The 22,848-nt window shown below is 46.0% G+C and overlaps 1 protein-coding gene across 2 annotated transcripts in view; it reads right to left on the bottom strand.

Annotated features, from left to right (window-relative positions):
• Positions 1–22,848, bottom strand: part of LOC142256633 (class I histocompatibility antigen, F10 alpha chain-like) — a 111,818-nt gene that overhangs the window by 36,233 nt on the left and 52,737 nt on the right. For both annotated transcript variants that reach the window (XM_075328441.1, XM_075328432.1), the window contains one exon: positions 6,104–6,199. In XM_075328441.1, the coding sequence (XP_075184556.1) occupies positions 6,104–6,199 (96 nt within the window). The remainder of the gene's footprint in view (positions 1–6,103; positions 6,200–22,848) is intronic.

The following is a 22,848-nucleotide window of genomic DNA, read 5'->3' on the forward strand; positions in this document are numbered from 1 at the left end:
GCTATGTGCAGGTGCCAACTCCGGCGCCATGTTTCTGAAGAGAGAAATTTACATACAGCCAGAGGGTGGGAGGAACAGGCGGCGCAGGGGGGTCGCAGGGAACCCGCCCGGACATTAGGAGAGAGGTGCACACGTCAATCAAAAAGTGCATGAATTTTCAAACTTTATAAAGAAAGATTTTTGTGTACTCACCGTAAAATCTCTTTCTCTGAGTCTTCATTAGGGGACACAGGACCATGGGTTATGCTGCCACTAGGAGGCTGACACTAAGTAGACAGAAAAAGTTAGCTCCTCCCCAGCAGTATACACCCCGAGCCGGAGGCGGACTCAATCAGTTTAGTGCACAAGCAGTAGGAGGAGAACCAAACAACCCTAGATAAGACAAGGTAAAAACTATAACCAATTAGTCGTGCGACCAATGGCCTGGGAATATGGCCACTGAGGCAACAGGCAGGTAATATGTAACCAAAAAACATAAGCAGGGTGGGTGCAGTGTCCCCCAATGAAGACTCAGAGAAAGAGATTTTACGGTGAGTACACAAAAATCTTTCTTTCTCCATCGTTTCATTGGGGGACACAGGACCATGGGACGTCCAAAAGCAGTCCCTGGGTGGGAAGAGAACCATCACCGGAGATCGGTAGGAAACCGCTTCCTCCTGTCGGGCTTGACCCAGACCTACAAACACCTACCTTGTTACAGGTGTGCTACTGCCGCCCGCAAAGATAACGGCAAGACTGGCCTCTGCCAAAGCTTGGGTGTGAACCTGATAGGAACTAGTAAAGGTACGCCGACTAGACCAGGTGGTGGCCCGGCGGACATGGTCGGTCAACGTCTGAAGTCCAATCATCCAAGAGGCTCCCCTTGGACGGTAGAATGCGGCGGAGGTCCGTCTTCCATGCGATAGGCTTCACGTATGACGGAATGGATCCATGTGGCAATCTTGGCCCTGGCCGCCGGCATGTGTCTCCTGGGACCGGGTGAAAGGATGAACTGACTGTCGGTGTAAACCGAAAAGTGCGGTCCTGAAGACATAAACGACTGAGGGCTCGTACCAGCTCAGGAACGAACTAGGCCCTTTTCAGGCTGGGAGAAGAGACTAGGACCGAACCCGAAACCCAATCTCCTTATCTGGAAGGAAGGCGGGCTGCCTTGGACCGAAAAGGAGGGTTGTGGCCGGAGCACCCCCCTTGTCCTGCTGGAGGACCCGGAAAAAGGGGGGAAAAAGCAACAAGAGAGGGCTGTCCGCCCTGATGCCCTTTGTAAAAAGAGACGGCCACGAGGAGCCCACCTATCCAAACAGGTGGGAGTAGGAAGCACTCGGAAAGGTCCAAACCGGGAGCCTTGAAGTGAACCCATCGCTAGATTAAGGTCCCACGTTTCTAGTGGACGGTGATGCCGCCGAGCCAGATGGACGCTTCTCTGCGCGAAAAACTTGATCGTGGGACGAGAAGTGATAAGTCTCTGAAACCGAAATGACCGCGTCGACACCTGGCCCCTAGAGGGACGCGCTAGAAAGCCGCATCCAGATCTGACTGCAAGCATGGCAGCAGTGCAGGAAAGGAGAGAGAGAGAGAGAGAGAGAGAGAGAGAAGAGAAGATGTGCTCCTCACACCCCGGAGGAGCTCTTCACGTGTGGTAATAAATCTTCGAGGGAACCGGCTTCCCGGTCTCCATCATTGTCTGCATCCTTCTTGCCAACCGGCCTGTGCGAGCTAGTACCCGGGATCCGCTATTAAGGCCGTCAAACTTAGGACTTCTGAGTCCTGGTGGAAGAGAGGGCCCCGACACGGAAGAACTGGACGGTCTGGAAGGCGGCACGGGGAATCTGCGAGGAGTTGAGTGAGTTCTGTGAACTATGCTCGCCTGGGCCACTCCAGAGCCACCTTCTGCCTTGGTCCATCTTGAGAACCATCGAGATCATGGGAAGCCGTGGGAAGATGCCCGAGAGATTGAACTGGCCTCACGGCCGGGCGAGGGCGTCGTCACCTAGTGCAGAGAAGGGGGCACCCTTGATGCGCCGTTGACTAGAAAGCTGGATCGGGAGGCCAATAGGACCACGACTGGAGGTCTTCCTTCGTTGTAGATCTGGCTGGTGACTTCCCTGTTGAGGAGCCAATTGCCTAGGCGAGGCCCTTCCTGCTGAGAAAAAACGGCCGTCCAAAACGTCCACGGTAGGGATGTGTACTGCCAAGATTAGAGAGCGACGAGATCCGGCCCAGAGCAAGATCTTCTTGACCTCTTCCTTTGTCATGACACTCCCTGTGCCTCCCTGGTGGATGATGCACGCCACCGCTGTGGCATGGTCCGACTGGAACCTGACCGGGCAACCTCGTCCCAGTGAAGAAATCGTAACCGGGCTAACCGGCTGGCTCTGATTTCCGGAATGTTGAAGGGGAGACAACACTCTAGGGGTGTCCCTCGGGACCGTGCTGTGGGATGGTGGAATAGCATACCCTAGCATAGGAGACTGGTGACGGTTGATACTATTCTCCAGAGGAGACGGAGAGGGGACCTTCCCGAGGGACGGTTACGAAGACTGCTCCACTAGGACGGGATTGGCGGGTCCCCAGGGCAAACGGAAGCTACCTGTCTCCGTTCTTCAGTGGGGTCCCCTGGAAGGCCAAGGATGAAAACTGGTAAGTGTACCGCCGCTATCACCTCCACCAACAGCCGAGGACTCGCATACCGAACCCGACTCGGTGCGGGGAAGAAAACTACTCCTGCGTGAAGAGTAACTTCCCTTGGACGGTCTCGAATAACGTGCCTAAAGGGATGATCTACCGGGCCGGGGTCTGAAAGGACTCCAACCGGTAGCTCAGCTACCCTAGTAGCAAAAAAGTGACGATGACGGTCTAAACCCCAAGACGAGGGTCCTTGAAGGAAGAAGTCTGGACCACCAGGTCGTTTATGGGCGGAGTGAACCTAGCGGCCCTGTAGAGTAGGATGTGCAGGGACAGACGCCCTGATCCCTGCAAGCGCTCTTAAAAAACTGGAGTGGCCCGCTGCAATGCAAGGCGGAGGGACTGTTGGAGAGATAGAGGCGCCCTGACGGTTGCGGCTCGAACGGACTGGAACCGAGCGGTGAGGCGACGATCCTGAGCGTCTGGGCCGATGCTGGGAAAGAGATGTGCTCTTCCCTCACGAAGCCTAGGGGAGAGATGTACTCTTCCCTCACGTAGCCTAGGGGATCCACTGGACTAACCTATCTCCGAAGGGACGGTCACCTAAGGGCGGAAGGAAAGTCAGCGACTCCTTAGATGTCGCCTCCGCGTTCCAGATCCTGAGTCAGAGGTCTCGACGGGTGGTCACTGCTGCTATGGGCTCAGGCCGTGCAGCTGGCAGACGCCAGGGCTGTGATGAGAAGGTACTTACCGAAGATGTCAACCAGTTCTGAATCGGCAGAGATGGAATGTAGTCCGCTGCGTAGGGTGTCCGTGGAGTCCCTGAGAGACGTCACGTTAGGGATGATAAGCCAGGCGGAACCCTGGCGGGTCGATCACAGGGGGGCATGCCCCTTCTCTCCGGAGCCCTTTGGAGAAGGGATAATGACAATAACAAGACTTACCGCTGGTAAACGTCGTGTCTGGTTGTTGTCTGTGATGAAGCAGTAACTTGGCGAACTACTGGATGTCCACTGAATACATCATGGGTCCGCCAGAAAAGTCTTAAAGGAGACTTGTGTGCTCAGAGAGGAGTAGAGGACTATCCGTGCTCTTATGGTCTGACTCACCGTTTCTTCCAGGCTATTCGTCATGCGCCGAACATCGGGCGCCTGCTCGGAATCCAGAAGAGGTGGTACGCCTGGGTCATCACCAGAGAGGTCGGAAGGCTTCCGGTGGAGCGGGAGTTTGGACCTGGGAATGAAGGAAAAACCAGGGGGAGGCGCTGAAGGCGAGACCTGGCGGGTCCGCTTCGAGCAGTGGATAAGGTCCCTGGTACGGGACTCACCTCCCCCGGTGAGTGCACGGAGAGAAAAGGGCTGTCCGTACCTTTAAGGCTTGACTCACCATTTCTACCAGGCTATTCGTCATGTGCCAAACATCCGGGTCCTCCTGCTCGGAGTCCAGCAGAGGTGGAACGCCTGGGCCATCACCCGAGAGGTCGAAAGGCTACCAGAGGAGAGGCAGTCTGGACCTGGGGATTAAGGTGAAACCTGGGGGACGCAGAAGACGAGACCTGGCGGGTCCGCTTCGAGCAGAGGAAACGGTCCCTGGTACGGGACTCACCTCCCCGGGGGGATTGCGCCAGTCCTGTGGATGGTATGATAGAGCGTCGGCCGGGGACGCAGCGCATGCGTACCAACCCGAGGGACGTCAGCGAGGGGATCTATGGCTTGAGACAGGGCGCTAACCAGCCGGCCGGGGCGGGATACAGGGGCGTGCAGTGCCAGGGGCTGCGGTAGTGCAAACACTATTTTTGACATCATTTGGGGTAATTCACAATTGAGGGAACCGCCACTTGAGCTTACCGGTCCAAAATAACTAATATCTCAAGCTTTGAGAACTCTATATACTAACCCTATTGAAACGTGTATCTCTGATGCAAACCAAGAGCCCGAATAAGTACTTGAAAGAGTTAATATATATATCTACATTTACATATATTGTAATAAACTCAGCCCATGATAAAAAAAACCCACTATTGTTACATGAACGTGGCTAGTTTGGGTCTATTTTCCCTGATATGAGGGTTGCTGCGGCCTCAGCAACCCGCAGACCAGGGGTCTGCCATAATCCCTCTTTTCTTTTTTTTTTTTTCTAAAATGGACGCTGAGGAGGCTGGAGGCGGGCCGAGGAGAGCGGGAAAAATCATCCACCGGCCCCCCCTGTGATGCCTGGGGCTTGGCGGAGGGCGGAGACGGAGCGGCCAATAGCGCTGCGGCGGGAGGCGGGCCTGGGACGCCGGGGACAGGGCCGAAGCCGGGGCCTAAATTTTGGAGCTGCCGGCGCAGGGGAAGGTAGAGACCGGCAGTCCTGGTGGCGCAGCAGCGATGTTGGGACGCCGGCCGGGAGCTCTGCGTGCGTGCCGGTGCACTCCGCCGCCCGATGGGACGTGGCCGGGGCGCCCGGCGACTAGGCCCAGACCGGGGCCTAAATTTTGCAGCCGCCCGATGGGACGTGGCCGGGGCGCCCGGCGACTAGGCCCAGACCGGGGCCTAAATTTTGCAGCCACCCCATGGAGGAGAAGGTAGGAGAGGGTGTCCTACCTGATCAGCGGCGTCACATCTGTCCAGTGTGCAGGCCCTGCACATGTGCCTGTGTGCTCCGCACACCGAAGGAATGGCTGCGGGCACCAGGGAAAAGAATGAGGAAGGCAGGGAGGTGGACGCCGGTGGGGGGTGGGAGCCCCCCTGTAAATGTAGCAGCGCTGCGGGCCCCATAATAAATCCTGATGCGCTGTGGAGGTCCAGTCCCTATTGCCGAGCCCCTTACACCCTTTGGGGTGATACCGCAGGGTGAATAGGGGGTGCCCAGGAAGGTGCTGCCCCGCGTGCCACCCCGGGAGTGGTACCACGGAAATGGACGGGGGAGAGGGCCCGACGTCTCAAGCCTCTGCGACCCTGGGGAGTGGTACCCACAGGGCTGCGAAAGGATGAGTGAAGAAAAATGATGATACCTGTGGAGACAGAGAAGTACAGGGATGAGAGCGACGAGCGTCGCCGAGAAAAAATGAAAAAAATACGCAAAAATTCAAGTGGCTGAAGGGGGCCCAGCCGGCCCACATCAGCTTCCTACGACACTAAGCAAAAACTGATTGAGTCCGCCTCCGGCTCGGGGTGTATACTGCTGGGGAGGAGCTAACTTTTTCTGTCTACTTAGTGTCAGCCTCCTAGTGACAGCAGCATAACCCATGGTCCTGTGTCCCCTAATGAAACGATGGAGAAAGTTGGATTTCACTGACTAAACACCCGAGCTGCACCTTAATGGTATGTACACAATGTGCCTGATAGTGCCAGTACTGCACTGGCTGCAGCTTATACACGAAAATCCTGATGTTTGGTTCCCTTTAAAGACCAAACTTTATTGTTTTTTTAAAAGTCGCATCCTTGTTAGTATTTGTATATATGCATCAGGGAAGAAGTGCGGGATTACTGACACTTACTTCTATATAAGAGAAATCCACCAATGCTGAGAAGAGCGACAGCGACCACCACAGCAACGACCACAGCGATGACCCAGACACTGGACTTCTCTGGTTCTGGTTAGAAAACAGAAAGGTAAATCTGTAGAACCAAGAAGTCTATTTTCTCAAATTAGAAAAATAACATAAAATTAATATCTCCAGAAGAAAAAACAATTATATTAAGCCAACCAATTCATGAAGAATATATGTATAAGGTTTATTAATAAATATACAAAATAACATCATGGTAAGGTGAGATCAGACTGAAACATATTAATAGGGGAATAAGATTAAAAAGCATATCCCTAATGTGAAGAGTCAAAGAACCCCTCCATCCCCCCCTCAATTCACTCCTTATTGATCACATGCAAAACATACTGTAATAATGGCATAAATAAACCTAGGGCAAATAACTGGCAAAGATTAGAAAGCAGAATGGCTATTAATACACCCAGTAGGCTGATAAAAAACACATGCCCAGGTAACCAAGTGTCAACACATGGCAAGTGCCAAAATGGTTCCGACACAGAAAACTGCATATAATAATGCACACCCTTAAGTGCGGAATACCAATGAAGCAGTTAAATACAAGAAATAAATCTGAGCCTGACCTAAGATAATAGCAACTCATGCCCTGGTTATTCAGGTACCAGTTTGCATTACAAGTGTCAAAATCACACCAAAGCCTGAATAAAGGCTGCATATAGGAATTAATACCCTAGGTGCTGTTACCTGTAGTGATAGATATAGATTTCAAAACCACATAAGAACCTAAATTAAAGCTTCATAAAATAAAGCACGTCCTAGATAGTAACTCATACTCATACATAGTATAGTGTATATACCCTGAGACAGACATAATGCTAGTAAGATGCCAAAGAAGACGCATGAGGGGTCGCACAGGCACCTCGACACACGTTTCACCAACACTGGCATTCATCACAAGTAGATATGAGTGAACCTTTGGAAGTTCGGTTCATAGAGTAATCGAACTTTGGATAAGGCTCAGTTTATGACCCTGATTTGCTCTGAATATCAATGGAAGTCATTAATTGGGCAGTTCATGTCTCCACCACAGGCTGCAAGTCATAAGCAAAACACTTCTGGGGGAGGATGTAAAGGGGTCAATTTTTTTTGTGTGTGCACACTACATCTGATAATGCTGATTTTACCCCCAATGCGAGCCAATCAAACACTGCAAGGGCTGAGCACCAAGAGTACACAAACACAGCGCTGCTCGCTTGAATGGTTTGCACTCGTACCTCCCTCAAACTGTGAACCCAAACTCCATTTTCTTTGTAGTCTGTGTTTGAACCTGAACCTCGAACTTCAGGTTCGCTCATCTCTAATCAGAAGCCGTGACTAAAGGCCCCATTACACGCTACGATTTATCTGACGATATGTCGTCGGGGTCACGGTTTTCGTGAAGCACTTCCGTCGTCATTAGCGACGTTGTTGCGTGTGACACGAGCGACTCCGTACGATCTTAAAAATAGTGAAAATCATTGATTGTTGACACGTCGTTCAGTTTCAAAATATTGTTCGTCGTTTCGAACGCAGCAGACATATTACTACATTCGACACCCTGCCAACAATGAACAACATCGTTAGTGCGTCCATCATCAGCGAAGCGGGTGTGTCGTTACGAGCAATGCTCCATGCCTCCTCCGCTCTGATTGGTGGTCCCAACTGCGTTCTGATTTGGCAGCCATGGTTGATAGGACGTCAATGAAACTTTATGTTCGCCTTTTGTAGCTGCCCGCGGTCCTGTGTGCGTTTCATTAGAGCTCTGCTGTGACATGTGTGTTATTTAATTTTCGGCTACTATCTGTTGTCCTGGTTGATTGCATCTTTTGGGTAGGTTCATATTTGTTTTAAAATTAATTGTAGACCTTGTTTTTGTGCATATTCCCAGAGTTAAAAAACACTGAGCCCTATCCTGCATTGTTCACATGTTCATACACCTGGAAGCACATGTAATTTTTTTTTTTTTACATTTATTTAAGACAGAAAGGCGTAAAGAATGCTACACACAAAACAGATCACGCGTGCGGCACCGGTGGCTGCGTCACACGGGGCAGCCGTAAATGCGGCCTTTTATGTCACAGACAACCAATCACGTAACACAAGACCGGAGGAGATTCTGACAGTATGGAAGTTGGAGCGTGGAGAGGTTTCATAGTTTTTAAGGTTGAAGGGAGACTCTAAGTCCATCTAGTTCAACCCGTAGCCTAACATGTTGATCCAAAGGAAGGCAAAAAAAACCCCAATGTGTCAAACAAGCTCCAATGAGGAAAAAAATTCCTTCCTGACTCCACATCCGGCAATCAGACTAGTTCCCTGGATCAATACCATGTCATAAAATCTAATATACATAACTGGTAATATTACATTTTTCAAGAAAGGCATCCAGGCTCTGCTTAAATGTTAGTAGTGAATCACTCATTACAACATCATGCGGCAGAGAGTTCCATAGTCTCACTGCTCGTACAGTAAAGAATCCTCGTCTGTGATTATGATTAAACCTTCTTTCCTCGAGACGTAGCGGATGCCCCCGTGTTCCATTCGCAGGCCTAGGTGTAAAAAGATCTTTGGAAAGGTCTCTGTACTGTCCCCTCATATGTTTATACATTGTGATTAGATCCCCCCTAAGCCTTTGTTTTTCCAAACTAAATAACCCCAAGTTTAATAACCTGTCTTGGTGTTGCAGCCCACCCATTCCTCTAATAGTCTTGGTCGCTCTTCTATCTACCTGTAAGATTATGCTATTTATAACCTTCTATACTTTTGCTATCAAGAAAAGCATCCATTCCTCTCTTACATTCATTCAGTGAGTTGGCCATCACCACTTCCTCAAGAAGAGAGTCCAGAGCCTCACTGCTCTTACCGTGAAGAACCCTCTTCTATGCTGATGTAGGAATTTTCTTTCCTCCAATCGAAGAGAATGCCCCCTTGTTCTTGTCATAGTCCTTAGTACAAACAGATCATGGGAGAGATCTCTATATGCCCCTCTGATATATTTGTACATATTTATTAGGTCTCCCCTAAGTGTTCTCTTTTCTAGAGTAAATAGACCTAATTTTGATAACCTTTCCGTGTATTGTAATGCACCCACTCCATTTATTATTTTAGTAGCCCGCCTCTGAACCCTTTCAAGTTCAGTAATGTCTTTCTTGAGCACCGGCGCCCCAAATTGCACACAATACTCCAAGTGTGGTCTGACGAGTGATTTGTACAGAGGGAGAATGATGTTTTCATCTCGTGCCCCCAGACCTCTTCTAATGCATCCCATCACCTTATTTGCTTTGGTGGCAGCTGCCTGACACTGGGCACTCCAATTTAGCTTCTTATTGACTAAGATGCCTAAGTCTTTTTCCATGTCTGATTTCCCCAGCAGTTTTCCATTTAGTAAGTAATCGTAGCATCTGTTTCTCCTTCCCATGTGCATAACCTTACACTTATCTGTGTTAAACCTCATTTGCCATTTTTCAGCCCAATTCTCCAATTTACTCAAATCCATCTGTAGTTGCAAACTGTCCTCCTTTGTGTTAACTATCTTACATAGTTTTGTATCATCTGCAAATACTGATATTTTTCTCTGTAAACCATCCACCAGATCATTAATAAATATATTAAATAGTAGGGGGCCCAATACAGACCCCTGTGGCACCCCACTAGTAACCCTGGCCCAATCTGAGTATGCGCCATTAATAACCACTCTTTGTTTTCTATCACACGTTGAGGCAATCACCCGCCAGGGTGTATGCTATGGACAATTATACGCCTCTGTCGTTGCCAGAATCGTTGGGAGGATTGCTGTGTGACGGTGTCCACACGACCGCCTTGGTCAAACAATATATCGGTGAACGATGTAGCGTCGTTTGTTAGAGGAGTATGTGTGACCGCTACAAAACGACCTATGAGCAATCTTGGCAAATCGTAGCAACGATCTGGGCGTGTAACATTGCTAATGAGATCGCTAGTGATATCGTTGTGTGTAGAGTGGCTTTTAGTTAAAACGCGGGCACTACCCTGTTTCCAGAATCGTGAGAAAGCTGGTCACATGTTGAAGTTTGATAGCTAGGCAACAGTGCAGGAATGCTGACAGTGAGTATATTACAGTCAATATTCTGCTGCCTAGGTACACACACAGTATACAGTGGGCAAAATAAGTATTTGATACATAGCTGATTTTGCACGTTTTCCCATCTACAAAGAATGGAGAGGGCTGTAATTTTTATAGTAGGTAACTTCAACTGTGACAGAAAAAACAAATCCGGAAAATCCCATTGTATAATTTATAAATAATTTTCATTTTATTGCATGAAATATATATTCAATCACCTAAGAACCAGCACTTTGACAGACCTGTTATTTTTTTCTGTAAGAAGCCTCCTACTCTGCACTCATTACTTGTATTAATTGCACCTGTTTGAACCTGCTACCTGTATAAAAGACACCTGTCCACACAATCACACTCCAACCTCTCCACCATGGCCAATATTAAAGAACTGTCTAAGGACACAAGGTTCAAAATTGTAGACCTGCACAAGGCTGGGATGGGTTATAGGACAATAATCAGGCAGCTTGGTGAGAAGGCAACAACTGTTGGCGCAATTATTGGAAAATGGATGAAATACAAGATGACGGTCAATCTTACTCGGTCTGGGGCTCCATGAAAGATCTTGCCTCGTGGGGTAAGGATCATTCCGAGAAAGGTCAGGAATGAGCCCAGAACTACATGGAAGGACCTGGTCAATGACCTGAAGAGAGCTGGGACCACAGTGTCAAAGATTACCGTTAGTAACCCACTACGCCGTCATGGATTAAAATGCTGCAGGACATGCAAGGTCCCCCTGCTCAAACCAGCATATGTACAGGCCTGTTTGAAGTTCGCCAATGACCATGTTGATAATCCAAAGGAAGCATGGGAGGAGGATATGTGGTCAGATGAGACCAAAATAGAACTTTTTGGTATCAACTCCACTCATTGTGTTTGGAAAAAAAAAAGATCATTGCAACCCCAAGAACACCGTACCAACCGTGAAGCATGCGGGTGGAAACATCATACTTTGGGGGTGCTTTTCTGCAAAGGGGGTAGGTTGACTGCACCGTATTAAAGAGAGGATGGATAGGGTCATGTATCATGAGATTTTGGCCAACAACCTCTTTCCCTCAGAAACACCATTGAAGATAGGTCGTGGCTTGGTCTTCCAGCATGACAATGACCTAAGACACAAAGCCAGGGCAAATAAGGAGCAGCTCAGTAAGAAGCATTTCCAGGTCCTGCAGTGGCCTAATCAGTCTCCAGACCTGAACCCAATAGAAAATCTTTGGAGGAAGCTGAAACTCAGTGTTACCCAGTGACAGCACTGAAACCTGAACGATCTGGAGAAGATCTGTATGGAGGAGTGACCTGAAAGACCTGGAGAAGATCTGTACGGAGGAGTTTCCACAATCCCTGCAGCAGTGTGTGCCAACCTGGTCAAGAACTACAGGAACCTTCCGACCTCTGTAATTGCAAAGAAATGTTTCTACCAAATATTAAGTTCTGTTTTTCTATTGTATCAAATACTTATTCCATACAATAAAATTCAAATAATTATTTATAAATCATACAATGGGATTTTCTGGATTTTTAAATTCTGTCACAGCTGAAGTTACTTACAATAAAAATTACAGACCTCCATTCTTTGAAGGGTGGAAAACTTACAAAATAGGCAGAGTATCAAATTCTTATTTTCCCCACTGTTTATTAACCCCTTTACAACCTTGGATGTACCTATACATCCAAGGTAATACCTGTCCCTTTAATGTGGGCTCTCATTATTCCCCGCACACGTCTACTGTGATCAGCCAACATGTGCAGCTAACAGGTGGGGGTGGATCAGAAATCTCCGATCCACCTGCGCCGTGTAAACTCTGAGATCGCGCTGTTCCCCGCCGCCATTGGAAAAATGGAAAATCGCCAGCAGGTGAAGGGGTTAACGGCGCTTTCCGGGCTCTTTCCGATTCTATGTTAGGATTTCACTCTGCTTTTCGATTCAAGCAGTCATCACATGATAGCTCACGTTATTTACAGACCTGTGGTCTGGTGCTGACTGATGTCTCCTCCTGCTTCTCTCATTTTTCTAATTTTCAGCTGAGAGAAGCAGAAGGAGACGTCAGTTGGTGCATGACCACAAGTCTACAAATCATATGTGTTTCAATAATTTTTATTAATCACTAGGCAAAGTAAAGAATGGAACAACAGTCGTGAGAATTTCTGAATAAGAATTTGTCAAAACATATAGTATAACATTTGAACTAAGCATGAAGATTAACAAAATCTTGGGGGAGGGGGGAAGATAGGGCGGAAAAATTAAGGAAAATGTTTTTTTTATTTGGGGAACAAGGGAACAGGGAAGGAGAAGTGGGAAGGAGAAAGGATAAGGAAGAACAATCACCTACTAATTACAGTGCATAGGTCTCTCAAATAAGTGAGTATCTAATTAATATTGGTAATTTAACATTATTTTAAATAACAAGAAATAACTGTAAACTAATCTAGGTATAGTATTGAAAGAAAAGAGAGAAAGAAATAGAACAAGAAAGCGAGAGAAGAAGAAAATAAAAAAGAACACCAGGGGAGGGGGGGGACGTGTGTAAGGGGTGGGAGGGAGGTATGTCTGGAGAGGAGGTAGAGCTGGTACATAATCAATATTTTCTAGGGATTATTGCTTTTTATAAAGAGATTCCAGCTATTCCACCTTCTATGGTATGAAGGGAACAAGTTATTGATTATCGCATCCCGTTTTTCATAATCATGATGGATAGATACCAGATGAATGACATCAGAGATGTTGGGAACATGTTCTGTTCTCCATTTGGACAAAATGAGTTGCTTCGTTGTTAAAAAGATGTGAATCACAACTGAGATATGAGAGAAATGTATATCTTGTAGGCCTAGTGATAACAAAGCCATCTGAGATAAGAGTTTTATTTTAGAGTGTGTGATCTGATTTATTAGTTTTGAAACTTCTTCCCAGAGAGCTTTAACCTTCGGGCATTCCCATAGGATATGGAGTAGGGTGCCTTTTTTACTACAATTCCGCCAACACAAAGCTGACTGTCCTGCATTTATTCTGTTTAGTTTAGAGGGAGTAAAGTACCATTTTGTTAGTACTTTATAATAGGATTCATGCAAGTATGTAATTTTTAGGCTTGACTGCCAGTTTTCTACTGAGAAGCTCTTTTGGAGGTCTTTTCCCCATGACAACTTATACAGTAGCTTTGGGTAACTGGTTCCATATCATCATTTATGGCATCATAAATGTTTTTAGTTTTCTAGATGGTGTTCTTATTGGGATTGCAGATAAGAAGGCATACAGTTTCAGGGATAGAGATATTGTTGGCTAAAATTTTATGAAGGGAAGCTCTTAGGGAAATGAGTAGAGTAAAATCCGAGTCATTAATTTTGTCTTATCTTTAAATCTAAGAAAGGGATGTAATCGTGGCCAGTATGTATATCACCTATACATCTGAGGTCTAAGTCGTGCCAATTGAAGGGAATGTTTTCTTTAGAAATATGTGTGAGTAATTTTAGTGGATAATTTTTAATTTGTTGTAATGTCGGGGTTTTTATTTTTCTCGTACACAAATTTTTCCATGCCATTATGGTAGAAGCCAAAGTGGAGGACTTAGGTAGGGGTAGTTTAGGATTGAGAATATAAAGTAAAATGAGTGATTTGAGGGAAGAATAATTGTTTGATGCAAGTTCAAGATCTACCCAAGGTACAGTCATATGAAAAAGTTTGGGAACCCCTATTAATGTTAACCTTTTTTCTTTATAACAATTTGGGTTTTTGCAACAGCTATTTCAGTTTCATATATCTAATAACTGATTTGACTGAGTAATATTTCTGAACAGAAAATGTGCAATCTGCATTTAAACTAAATTTGACAGGTGCATAAGTATGGGCACCTCAACATAAAAGTGACATTAATATTTTGTAGATCTTCCTTTTGCAAAAATCACAGCCTCTAGTCGCTTTCTGTAGCTTTTAATGCGTTCCTGGATCCTGGATGAAGGTATTTTTGACTATTCCTGTTTACAAAACAATTCCAGTTCAGTTAAGGTTGATGGTCGCCGAGCATGGACAGCCCGCTTCAAATCATCCCACAGATGTTCAATGATATTCAGGTCTGGGGACTGGGATGGCCATTCCAGAACATTGTAATTGTTCCTCTGCATGAATGCCTGAGTAGATTTGGAGCGGTGTTTTGGATCATTGTCTTGCTGAAATATCCATCTCCTCCGTAACTTCAACTTTGTCACTGATTCTTGCACATTATTGTCAAGAATCTGCTGATACTGAGTTGAATCCATGCGACCCTCAACTTTAACAAGCTTCCCGGTGCCGGCATTGGCCACACAGCCCCAAAGCATGATGGAACCGCCACTAAATTTTACTGTGGGTAGCAAGTGCTTTTCTTGGAATGCCGTGTTTTTTGCCTCCATGCATAACGCCTTTTTGTTTGACCAAACAACTCAATCTTTGTTTCATCAGTCCACAAGACCTTCGTCCAAAATGTAACTGGCTTGTCCAAATGTGCTTTTGCATACCTCAGGCGACGCTATTTGTGGCGTGCTTGCAGAAACGGCTTCTTTCGCATCACTCTCCCATACAGCTTCTCCTTGTGCAAAGTGCACTGTATTGTTGACCGATGCACAGTGACACCATCTGCAGCAAGATGATGGTGCAGGTCTTTGGATGTGGTCTGTGGATTGTTCTTGACTGTTCTCACCATTCTTCTTCTCTGCCTTTCTGATATTTTTCTTGGCCTGCCAGTGGCAGGCCAAGAAAAATATCAGAAAGGCAGAGAAGAAGAATGGTGAGAACAGTCAAGAACAATCCACAGACCACATCCAAAGAACTGTACCTGTGTGTTTTTCAATTTCCTTACTATGTTCCTCACAGTGGAAACTGACAGTTTAAATCTCTGAGACAACGTTTTGTACCTTCCCCTGAACAACTATGTTGAATAATCTTTGTTTTCAGATCATTTGAGAGTTGTTTTTGAGGAGCCCATGATGCCAATCTTCATAGGAGATTCAAATAGGAGAAGGACTTGCAAGTGGCCACCTTAAATACCTTTTCTCATGATTGGATACACCTGCCTATGAAGTTCAAAGCTCAATAAGGTTACAAAACCAATTTAGTGCTTCAGTAAGTCAGTAAAAAGTAGTTAGGAGTGTTCAAAACAAGAAATTGATAAGGGTGCCCATACTTATGCACCTGTCAAATTTAGTTTAAATGCAGATTGCACATTTTCTGTTAGTACAATAAACCTCATTTCAATTCAGAAATATTACTGAATCCATCATTTATTAGATATATGAAACTGAAATAGCTGTTACAAAAACCCAAATTGTTATAAAGAAAAAAGGTTAACATTAATAGGAGTGCCCAAACTTTTACATATGACTGTAAATAATGGTTGTTCGGTAGCCAATTAAGGCTCTGTTTAATGATAGTTGTCTTGTAATAGCATTCTAAATTCGGCAGACTATACCCTCCTCTCGTTTTTCGCTTCATTAGTATGGATTTGGAGACTCTAGGCCTCTTGTGATCCAAGACAAAGCCATTTAGAATGTTTTGGAGTTTGTTTAGATATAGCGGGGGTATAGTGAGCGGAATAGCTCTAAAAAAATAGTGTAGGTAGAATGATCATTTTAAAGGATAGTAATCTGCCAAGCCATGTAATATCCTTTTTGAACAGGGAGGCTGTTTCTTTACTTGTAGTTTCTAGGAGGTTTTCCATATTTAATTTCACTAAAGTACCGTATTTTTCGCTTTATAAGACGCACTTTTCCTCCCAAAAATTTGAGAGGAAAATGGGGGGTGCGTCTTATAAAGCGAATATAGCGGTACCTGGGGGTCCTTTCTGTGCGGTGATCGGGCTGCCGGGTGCCTGTGGCTGCGTGCAAGCGGCCGGGTACCTGTGCTTGCGTGCGGTGGCAGCCGGGTACCCGTGGCTGTGTGCGGGCGGCAGTCGGGTGCTGTGTGCGAGCGGCGGCCGGGTGCTGTGTGCGAGCGGCGGCCGGGTGCTGTGTGCGGCCGGCGGCCGGGTGCTGTGTGCGGCCGGCGGCCGGGTGCTGTATGCGGGCGGCGGTCGGCGGCTGTGTGCGGGCGGCGGTCGGCGGCTGTGTGCGGGCGGCGGCCGGGTGCTGTGTGCGGGCGGCGGCTGTGTGTGGGCGGCGGCTGTGTGCGGGCGGCGGCCGGGTGCTGTGCGCGGGCGGTAGTCAGCGGCTGTGTGCGGGCGGCGGCCGGGTGCTGTGTGCGGCCGGCGGCCGGGTGCTGTGTGCGGGCGGCGGTCGGCGGCTGTGTGCGGGCAGCGGTCGGCGGCTGTGTGCGGGCGGCGGCTGTGTGTGGGCGGCGGTCGGCAGCTGTGTGCGGGCGGGCGGCAGCTGTGTGCGGGCGGCGGCTGTGTGCGGGCGGTGGCCGGCTGCTGTGTGCGGGCAGCGGCCGGGTGCTGTGTGCGGGCGGCAGATGGCTGCCGCCCGCACGCAAGCACAGGTACCTGGCCGCTTGCACGCAGGGTGGGCGGGCAGCCTGCTGGCTGCCACTCTGTGCGTGCGGGGCGGGCGGCTGTGCAGCAACTTACCCAGTTTGTCCGCGGTCCCAGTTTCAAATGATGGCAGCGGGCGCGTGCGCAGATGGAGCCCTTGGATGAGAGCTCCATCTGCGCAGGCGCCATTATTTGAATCGGGACCGCGGACACTGGGACATTCACTTCAGCGGCATGCTGCATGACTCACCCGCCGTCACCGCTGCTGCCGCCACCACGGGCCCCGCGGCTCCTGCCACCACGGATCCCCCGGCTCCTGCCACCCCGGACGCCACCTGCCACCCCGGACCCCGCTGCCACTGACCCGCCGTGCCTGCCAGCAAATCCGCTGCCTCCTGTGACCCCGCTTCACCACCACTGCTGCCCCCCTCCGGTAAGAGAACACCGGATTATAAGACGGACCCCATTTTTCTTTTTTTTACCTTTTTTTATGTCTAAGTTTGGGGTGCGTCTTATATTCCGGTGCGTCTTATAAAGCGAAAAATACGGTATGTAGGTTGTTTGTTGTTTGTTATTTGAATTCCCAGATATATTATTGAGTTCTCTGCCCAGGAAAAAGATGACACATTTTTTATGGTTTGGTTGGTTGAGTGATCAAGGAAAAATGGGAGAAAGTTTGATTTATCTATGTTTAGTTTGTAATAGGAAACAATGGAGAATTCATAGAGTATAGATTGAGCGTTTTGGATGGAGTTTACAGGATCAGACAATGAGAGAATTACATCATCCGCAAAAAGGCCTATCTTATGGTGATAATTCTTTGTTTTAATGCCCTGAATGTTTGAATCTTCTCTGATTAAAACCACCATGGGTTCGATGGCCAATACTAAAAGAAGCGGTGACAAGGGGCAACCTTGCCTTGTACCATTTGTAATTCCAAATGGTTGTGATAAGTGATTATTTGCGAATACCTTGGCTGTGGGATATGTATATAGGACCATGATGGATTTTATAATTTGGTTTGTGAAGCCGAATCTAGATAGGGTGGATTCAAGGTATTGCCAGCTTACCCTATCAAAGGTCTTTTCCACATCGAGAGCAATCAGTAAAAAGGGTTTTTTCTTAGTATTAATATGTGAGATGAGGTTTAACACTCTCCTGACACCATCTGAGGTTTGACGTCCTTCGATGAAGCCCATCTGATCAAAATTGATAAGTTTAGGAAGGATTGCTTTAAGCCTAGTAATTGCTTTAGCATAAATTTTTATGTCGGTATTTATGAGTGATATCGGTCTATAGTTCTTGACCAGATCAGTATCTCCTTTTGTTTTAGGGATCACAATGATGACCGCTTCAAGCATCTCTTTCGGGAAGGAACCCAACAGAGATGCGTTATTGAAGACCTCAACCAGATGAGGTGTCAAGATTGCGGAAAAGGCCCTATAATATTCACCACTGAAGCCATCTGGGCCTGGGGCTTTTCCATTTTTTAGACCAGAAATTATTTTTAATTTCTCTGGTTCTGAAAAGGGTACGCTTAGTGTTTCCAATTGGGAATGGGACAATTGCGGGAGGTTGACTTTGTTTAAAAATCCTTTAATTATGGCTTCAGTGGGTTGAGGGGTCAGAGGATCATTTTTTAAATTACCGTATTTTTCGCTTTATAAGACGCACATTTGTTCCCCCAAATTTTGGGGGAAAGTAGGGGGTGTGTCTTATAATCCGAATATACGGATTACTACAGGGCCCAGGGGAGGTGGGGGCAGCTCTGGAGCAGTGGTGGAGGCTGGTGAAGGCTGCAGGAGGCAGCGAGAGATCTCCTGCTCCCGCTCATATAATATGCACTGCCGCTGTCCATCACCGTGGTGCTGAAACTGCACCGCGGTGATGGGCTGGGGCAGCGGCGCATATTATATCTGCCTGCGCCCCCCTTTGATGGCACATGCCCCCCCTGTGTTAGATATGGCCTCCATGCTGCTGCCCATAGTAAAATAAAAAACGCTTTACTTACCGCCTCCAGCGCTGATCTCCCGGTCTCTCTGCTGCCGCTGTGATCAGGCACGCAGAGATGATATCACTCTGCTGTGCTGATCACATGACCGGCACCGATAACCAGGAAGTGCAGGAGCTCAGCAGCACAGAGGGAGACACCGGGATTGCAGCGCTAGACAAGGTAAGGAAAGAGTGTTTTATTTTACTATGGGCCAGAGCATGGGGGCCATATCAAACACAGGGGAGGTGTGCCATCCATAGGGAGCCCATATCAAACACAGGGGAGGTGTGCCATCCATAGGGGGCCATATCAAACAGAGGGGGAGGTGTGCCATCCATAGGGGGCCATATCAAACACAGGGGAGGTGTGCCATCCATTAGGGGCCATATCAAACACAGGGGGAGGTGTGCCATACATAGGGGGCCATATCAAACACAGGGGGACATGTGCCATCCATAGGGGACCATGGGCAGCACAGGGAGACGTGTGCCATCCATAGGAGGCCATGGGCAGCACAGGGGGATGTGTGCCATCCATAGGAGACCTGTGCCAGCTGTAGGAGATGTGTGCCATCTATAGACCTGTGCCAGCTGTAGGGGATGTGTGCCAGCAATAGGGGACGTGTGCCAGCACTGGGGGACGTGTGCCATAAATAGGGGACGTGTTCCATCAATAGGAGACATGTGCCAGCAATAGGGAACGTGTGCCAGCAATAGGGGACGTGTGCCATCAATGGGGACATGTGGCATCACTGGGGGACGTGTGCCAGCACAAGGGCGCTATATTCAATATAAGGGGGCCATGTCCAGATTGAGGGGGCTAATTTTAGGATGGGCGGGCTATGAGGGACATATACTCTATATGATTTGTTAGACGGACACTGGCACTATAAGACGACCCATTTAACATTAAAAAATTCTCTTTTCCTTAACCAAATTTGGGGTTGTGTCTTTTTTATTTGGTGAATACGTTTTTGATTCTCATTTGTTTGAGTCTTTTGGCCATGAGGGAGGTAGGTTTATTAATTAGGGAGTAGAAATTAGCATTCATGTTGTTGGTGAATTGTTCATACTCTTTAAGAATGTGGGCTTTTAAATCTAATCTAAGTGATACAATTTCCTTATGGAGTTCAGGGGATGGAGTTGGTAATTGTTGTTGTATTATTTCTTTTCCTCTAATGTCTGATTGTATCGTTTCAAGTTTTTTCTTTTGTAGTTTTTTATCTGTCGCTGCTAGCTGGATTAAGTTACCTCTTAAAACGGCTTTATGCGCGTTCCAAAGAATAAACGGTGAGATATCTTTGGTGATATTTTCCTTAAAATAGATTTCAATTGTCTTTCTGATTTGTTTATTATATTTAGGGGAGTTGATTAAATAGGAATTATTTTTCCATAAGGGCCTGCTCTGAGTTGGGAAGCCTAATGCCAATTCACAGAGGATAGGGCAATGGTCTGAAAATGTTCGTTGGTTTATTTCGATCTTTTTAAATTTAGATATTGATAGTGAATTGGTTAGTGCTAGATCGATACGTGAATAGGTGTGGTAAATGTCTGAATAGTAAGAATATTCCCTTGATGAGGTATTTAGATATCTAAATATGTCAAGATATTCCTGATTAATTAGCCATTGTTTCAGGGTATGTCTATAAGTTCTAATAGGAGCCATTGTGTCCAGGAATTTGTCAGGAATCAAATTGAAATCCCCCAGGATGATCAGGTCTCCACTTTGATTTTCATGGATATCACAACATACCATGTTTAGAAATCTAATCTGGCCGCAATTGGGGGCATGCAGATTAACGATTGTACAAGGACAATTGTTTATAAGGCATGATATGATAATATAGCGCTCTTTGTTGTCCTTTGTTTCTGATACTAGTTCGAAAAAAATCAAGTTTTTAAACATTATAATCACACCAGCTTTTTTCTTTCATTGAGAGAGCTAAAAATATGGGGAAGTTTTTGTGTTGAAATTTGGGATGATTTTTACTAGCCAATTTGGTTTCCTGTAGGCAAACAACATCTGCATTGAAGTTTCTTACTTCTCTCCAGAGTTGGAACCTCCTTCCAGGTGAGTTCAGACCTCTCACATTGTATGATAAAAATTTGACGGACATAGTGTTTGATTGATAAAAAAGGGTCACGGGCGAGTATTTAAACGTTTAGGAGAAGGTAAAATATATCTTTGTACCGTGTTAGCCAGTGGAGATAAAAAAAAAAAGTTTGTTTAAAAGAACTGAGAGTCCTCAGTAGTTGATACCTTTTAATGGCTAACTAAAAAGATGGTAATAATAGCAAGCTTTCGAGACTACTTGAAAATGGTGTTATACCATGCCTGATGAAGAGACCTGAGTAGTCTCGAAAGCTTGCAATTATTACCATCTTTTCAGTTAGCCATTAAAAGGTATCAACCACTGAGGACTCTCAGTTCTTTTAAGCAAACTTTTTTTAGGAGAAGAAGGAAATTTTTGAAGGCAAAAAAGTAGAGGGAGAGAGTGGGGGGTTAGGATGTGAGGAAAAGAAGAAAGAGAGAGAGGAGAAAAAAAAACCAAAAACCTTACTATAGTAATTTCCTTATTATTAATTCTAACTAATTCCTAATTAATTAACCAACAAACTAACTAACTAATAAAGTAACAAATATATTTTAGGTTAAACTTTAAAGCAATGTGTTCTAGTGAATACAAGTTATTAAACACTATATTACTAGTATTCTAATGTATAGCAGAAAAAATAAAGAGATAATAATAAGAGATAATCTGAAACCAAATTAAACAAAATATAAATGTTATACTGAAAGAAAATGGTTAGTTCTCCTGGAGGAATTATTGTACCAGGTTACCAACTTGGGAAACGATGTGTTCCTCCTCTTGGTGCAAAAGGTAATAGATACGGAAAGTTCCTGACGTGGTCCTCCGTATCTAGCTGAAGATTCCGAAGAGTACAGGAGAAGTTAATTGTTGGTTCAACTCTCATCCTGAATAAGTAATAGAAGGCAATGAAAACGTTTTAAAGTCTGTAAGTAATTTACCCTGAAACGGCAAGAAACCTTTTAGTTGGTATTTATAATCTAATGGAGACATAGTTGTGCCAATATCTTGGGTGAAGTCTGATGACATAAATTCATGTTTTAGTTTGTGAGTCACGTCCCAGATCACTATTTCTGTTTAATAAAGAAAACATATCTTACTCCTCCGGAGTTGCCAGGGGAATCAATTTATCTTTGTTCCAAACCAATAATTTGGTGGGGAACCCTTAACGGTAATTGATCCCCCAGTCTTGTAGTTGTTTTGTCGTTTGTGAAAATGCCTTCCTTGCAATAACAGTCTCTTTAGAAAGGTCTATGAAGACCTTGATGGTTTTTATATGGGTCTGGTAATGTTCCATTATTTCTCATGAATTTCAAGAGGAGTTCTTTGGTGCGATAGAAGTGGAACTTTAGAATGGTATCTCTCGGTAAATCTGTTGTCAGGTTTCTGGGATGCGGTAGTCGATGTATCCGGTGAATGGTAATGTCAAGATCTGTTAGAGAAGGCAATGCCTTTGTGAGGATATTTTTGACATATTTTTCCAAGTCTCTAGTAGGTACAGATTCTGGGATGCCTCTTAGCTTCACATTGTTCCTGTGATTTCTGTCCTCAAGATCCGCTAGTTTTCTCTTTAAAGCAGTTAGTTGGTCTTGTTGATCATTATGTTCTCTAACAAGGGTGGTGGTTGTTTCTTCAATTTTAATAAACTTCCTCTCATTGGTCTCCATTTTTTTGTTCAAGGAGTCAAAATTTTCCTGGATTTTTATCATTTGCTTTTCAAAGGCCTCATTAATATTAAGATTTATGCTTTTGACGAGGTTATTTAAAAACAATTCCAAATCAAATTTATTGGAGCTTTGCCAATTTTCCTTAACCATGAGAACCTTCGGATTGATGGATGGCATATCAGCAACAGTATGATCAAATCTAGGTCTGTGTCTGTCTGGACTTGAGAGATCTGAATCCTTACTGACTGTCAATAGGACTTGAAGGGGTGGATTGAAACATATCTCGGTTATCCTGTTTGTTTAGACTTTTATGTTTATTGGTGCCTTGTCCATAACAGAAAATTCCGGCAGGCCATCTTGTCCGTAGTTAAATGGGTTTAAAATTGCAGGTTTGATATAGGATGTTTCCTTATTGTCGCTAAGG

Source organism: Anomaloglossus baeobatrachus, chromosome 1 (genome assembly GCF_048569485.1).
Source record: "Anomaloglossus baeobatrachus isolate aAnoBae1 chromosome 1, aAnoBae1.hap1, whole genome shotgun sequence".
In the NCBI taxonomy this organism is placed as follows: Eukaryota; Metazoa; Chordata; class Amphibia; order Anura; family Aromobatidae; genus Anomaloglossus; species Anomaloglossus baeobatrachus.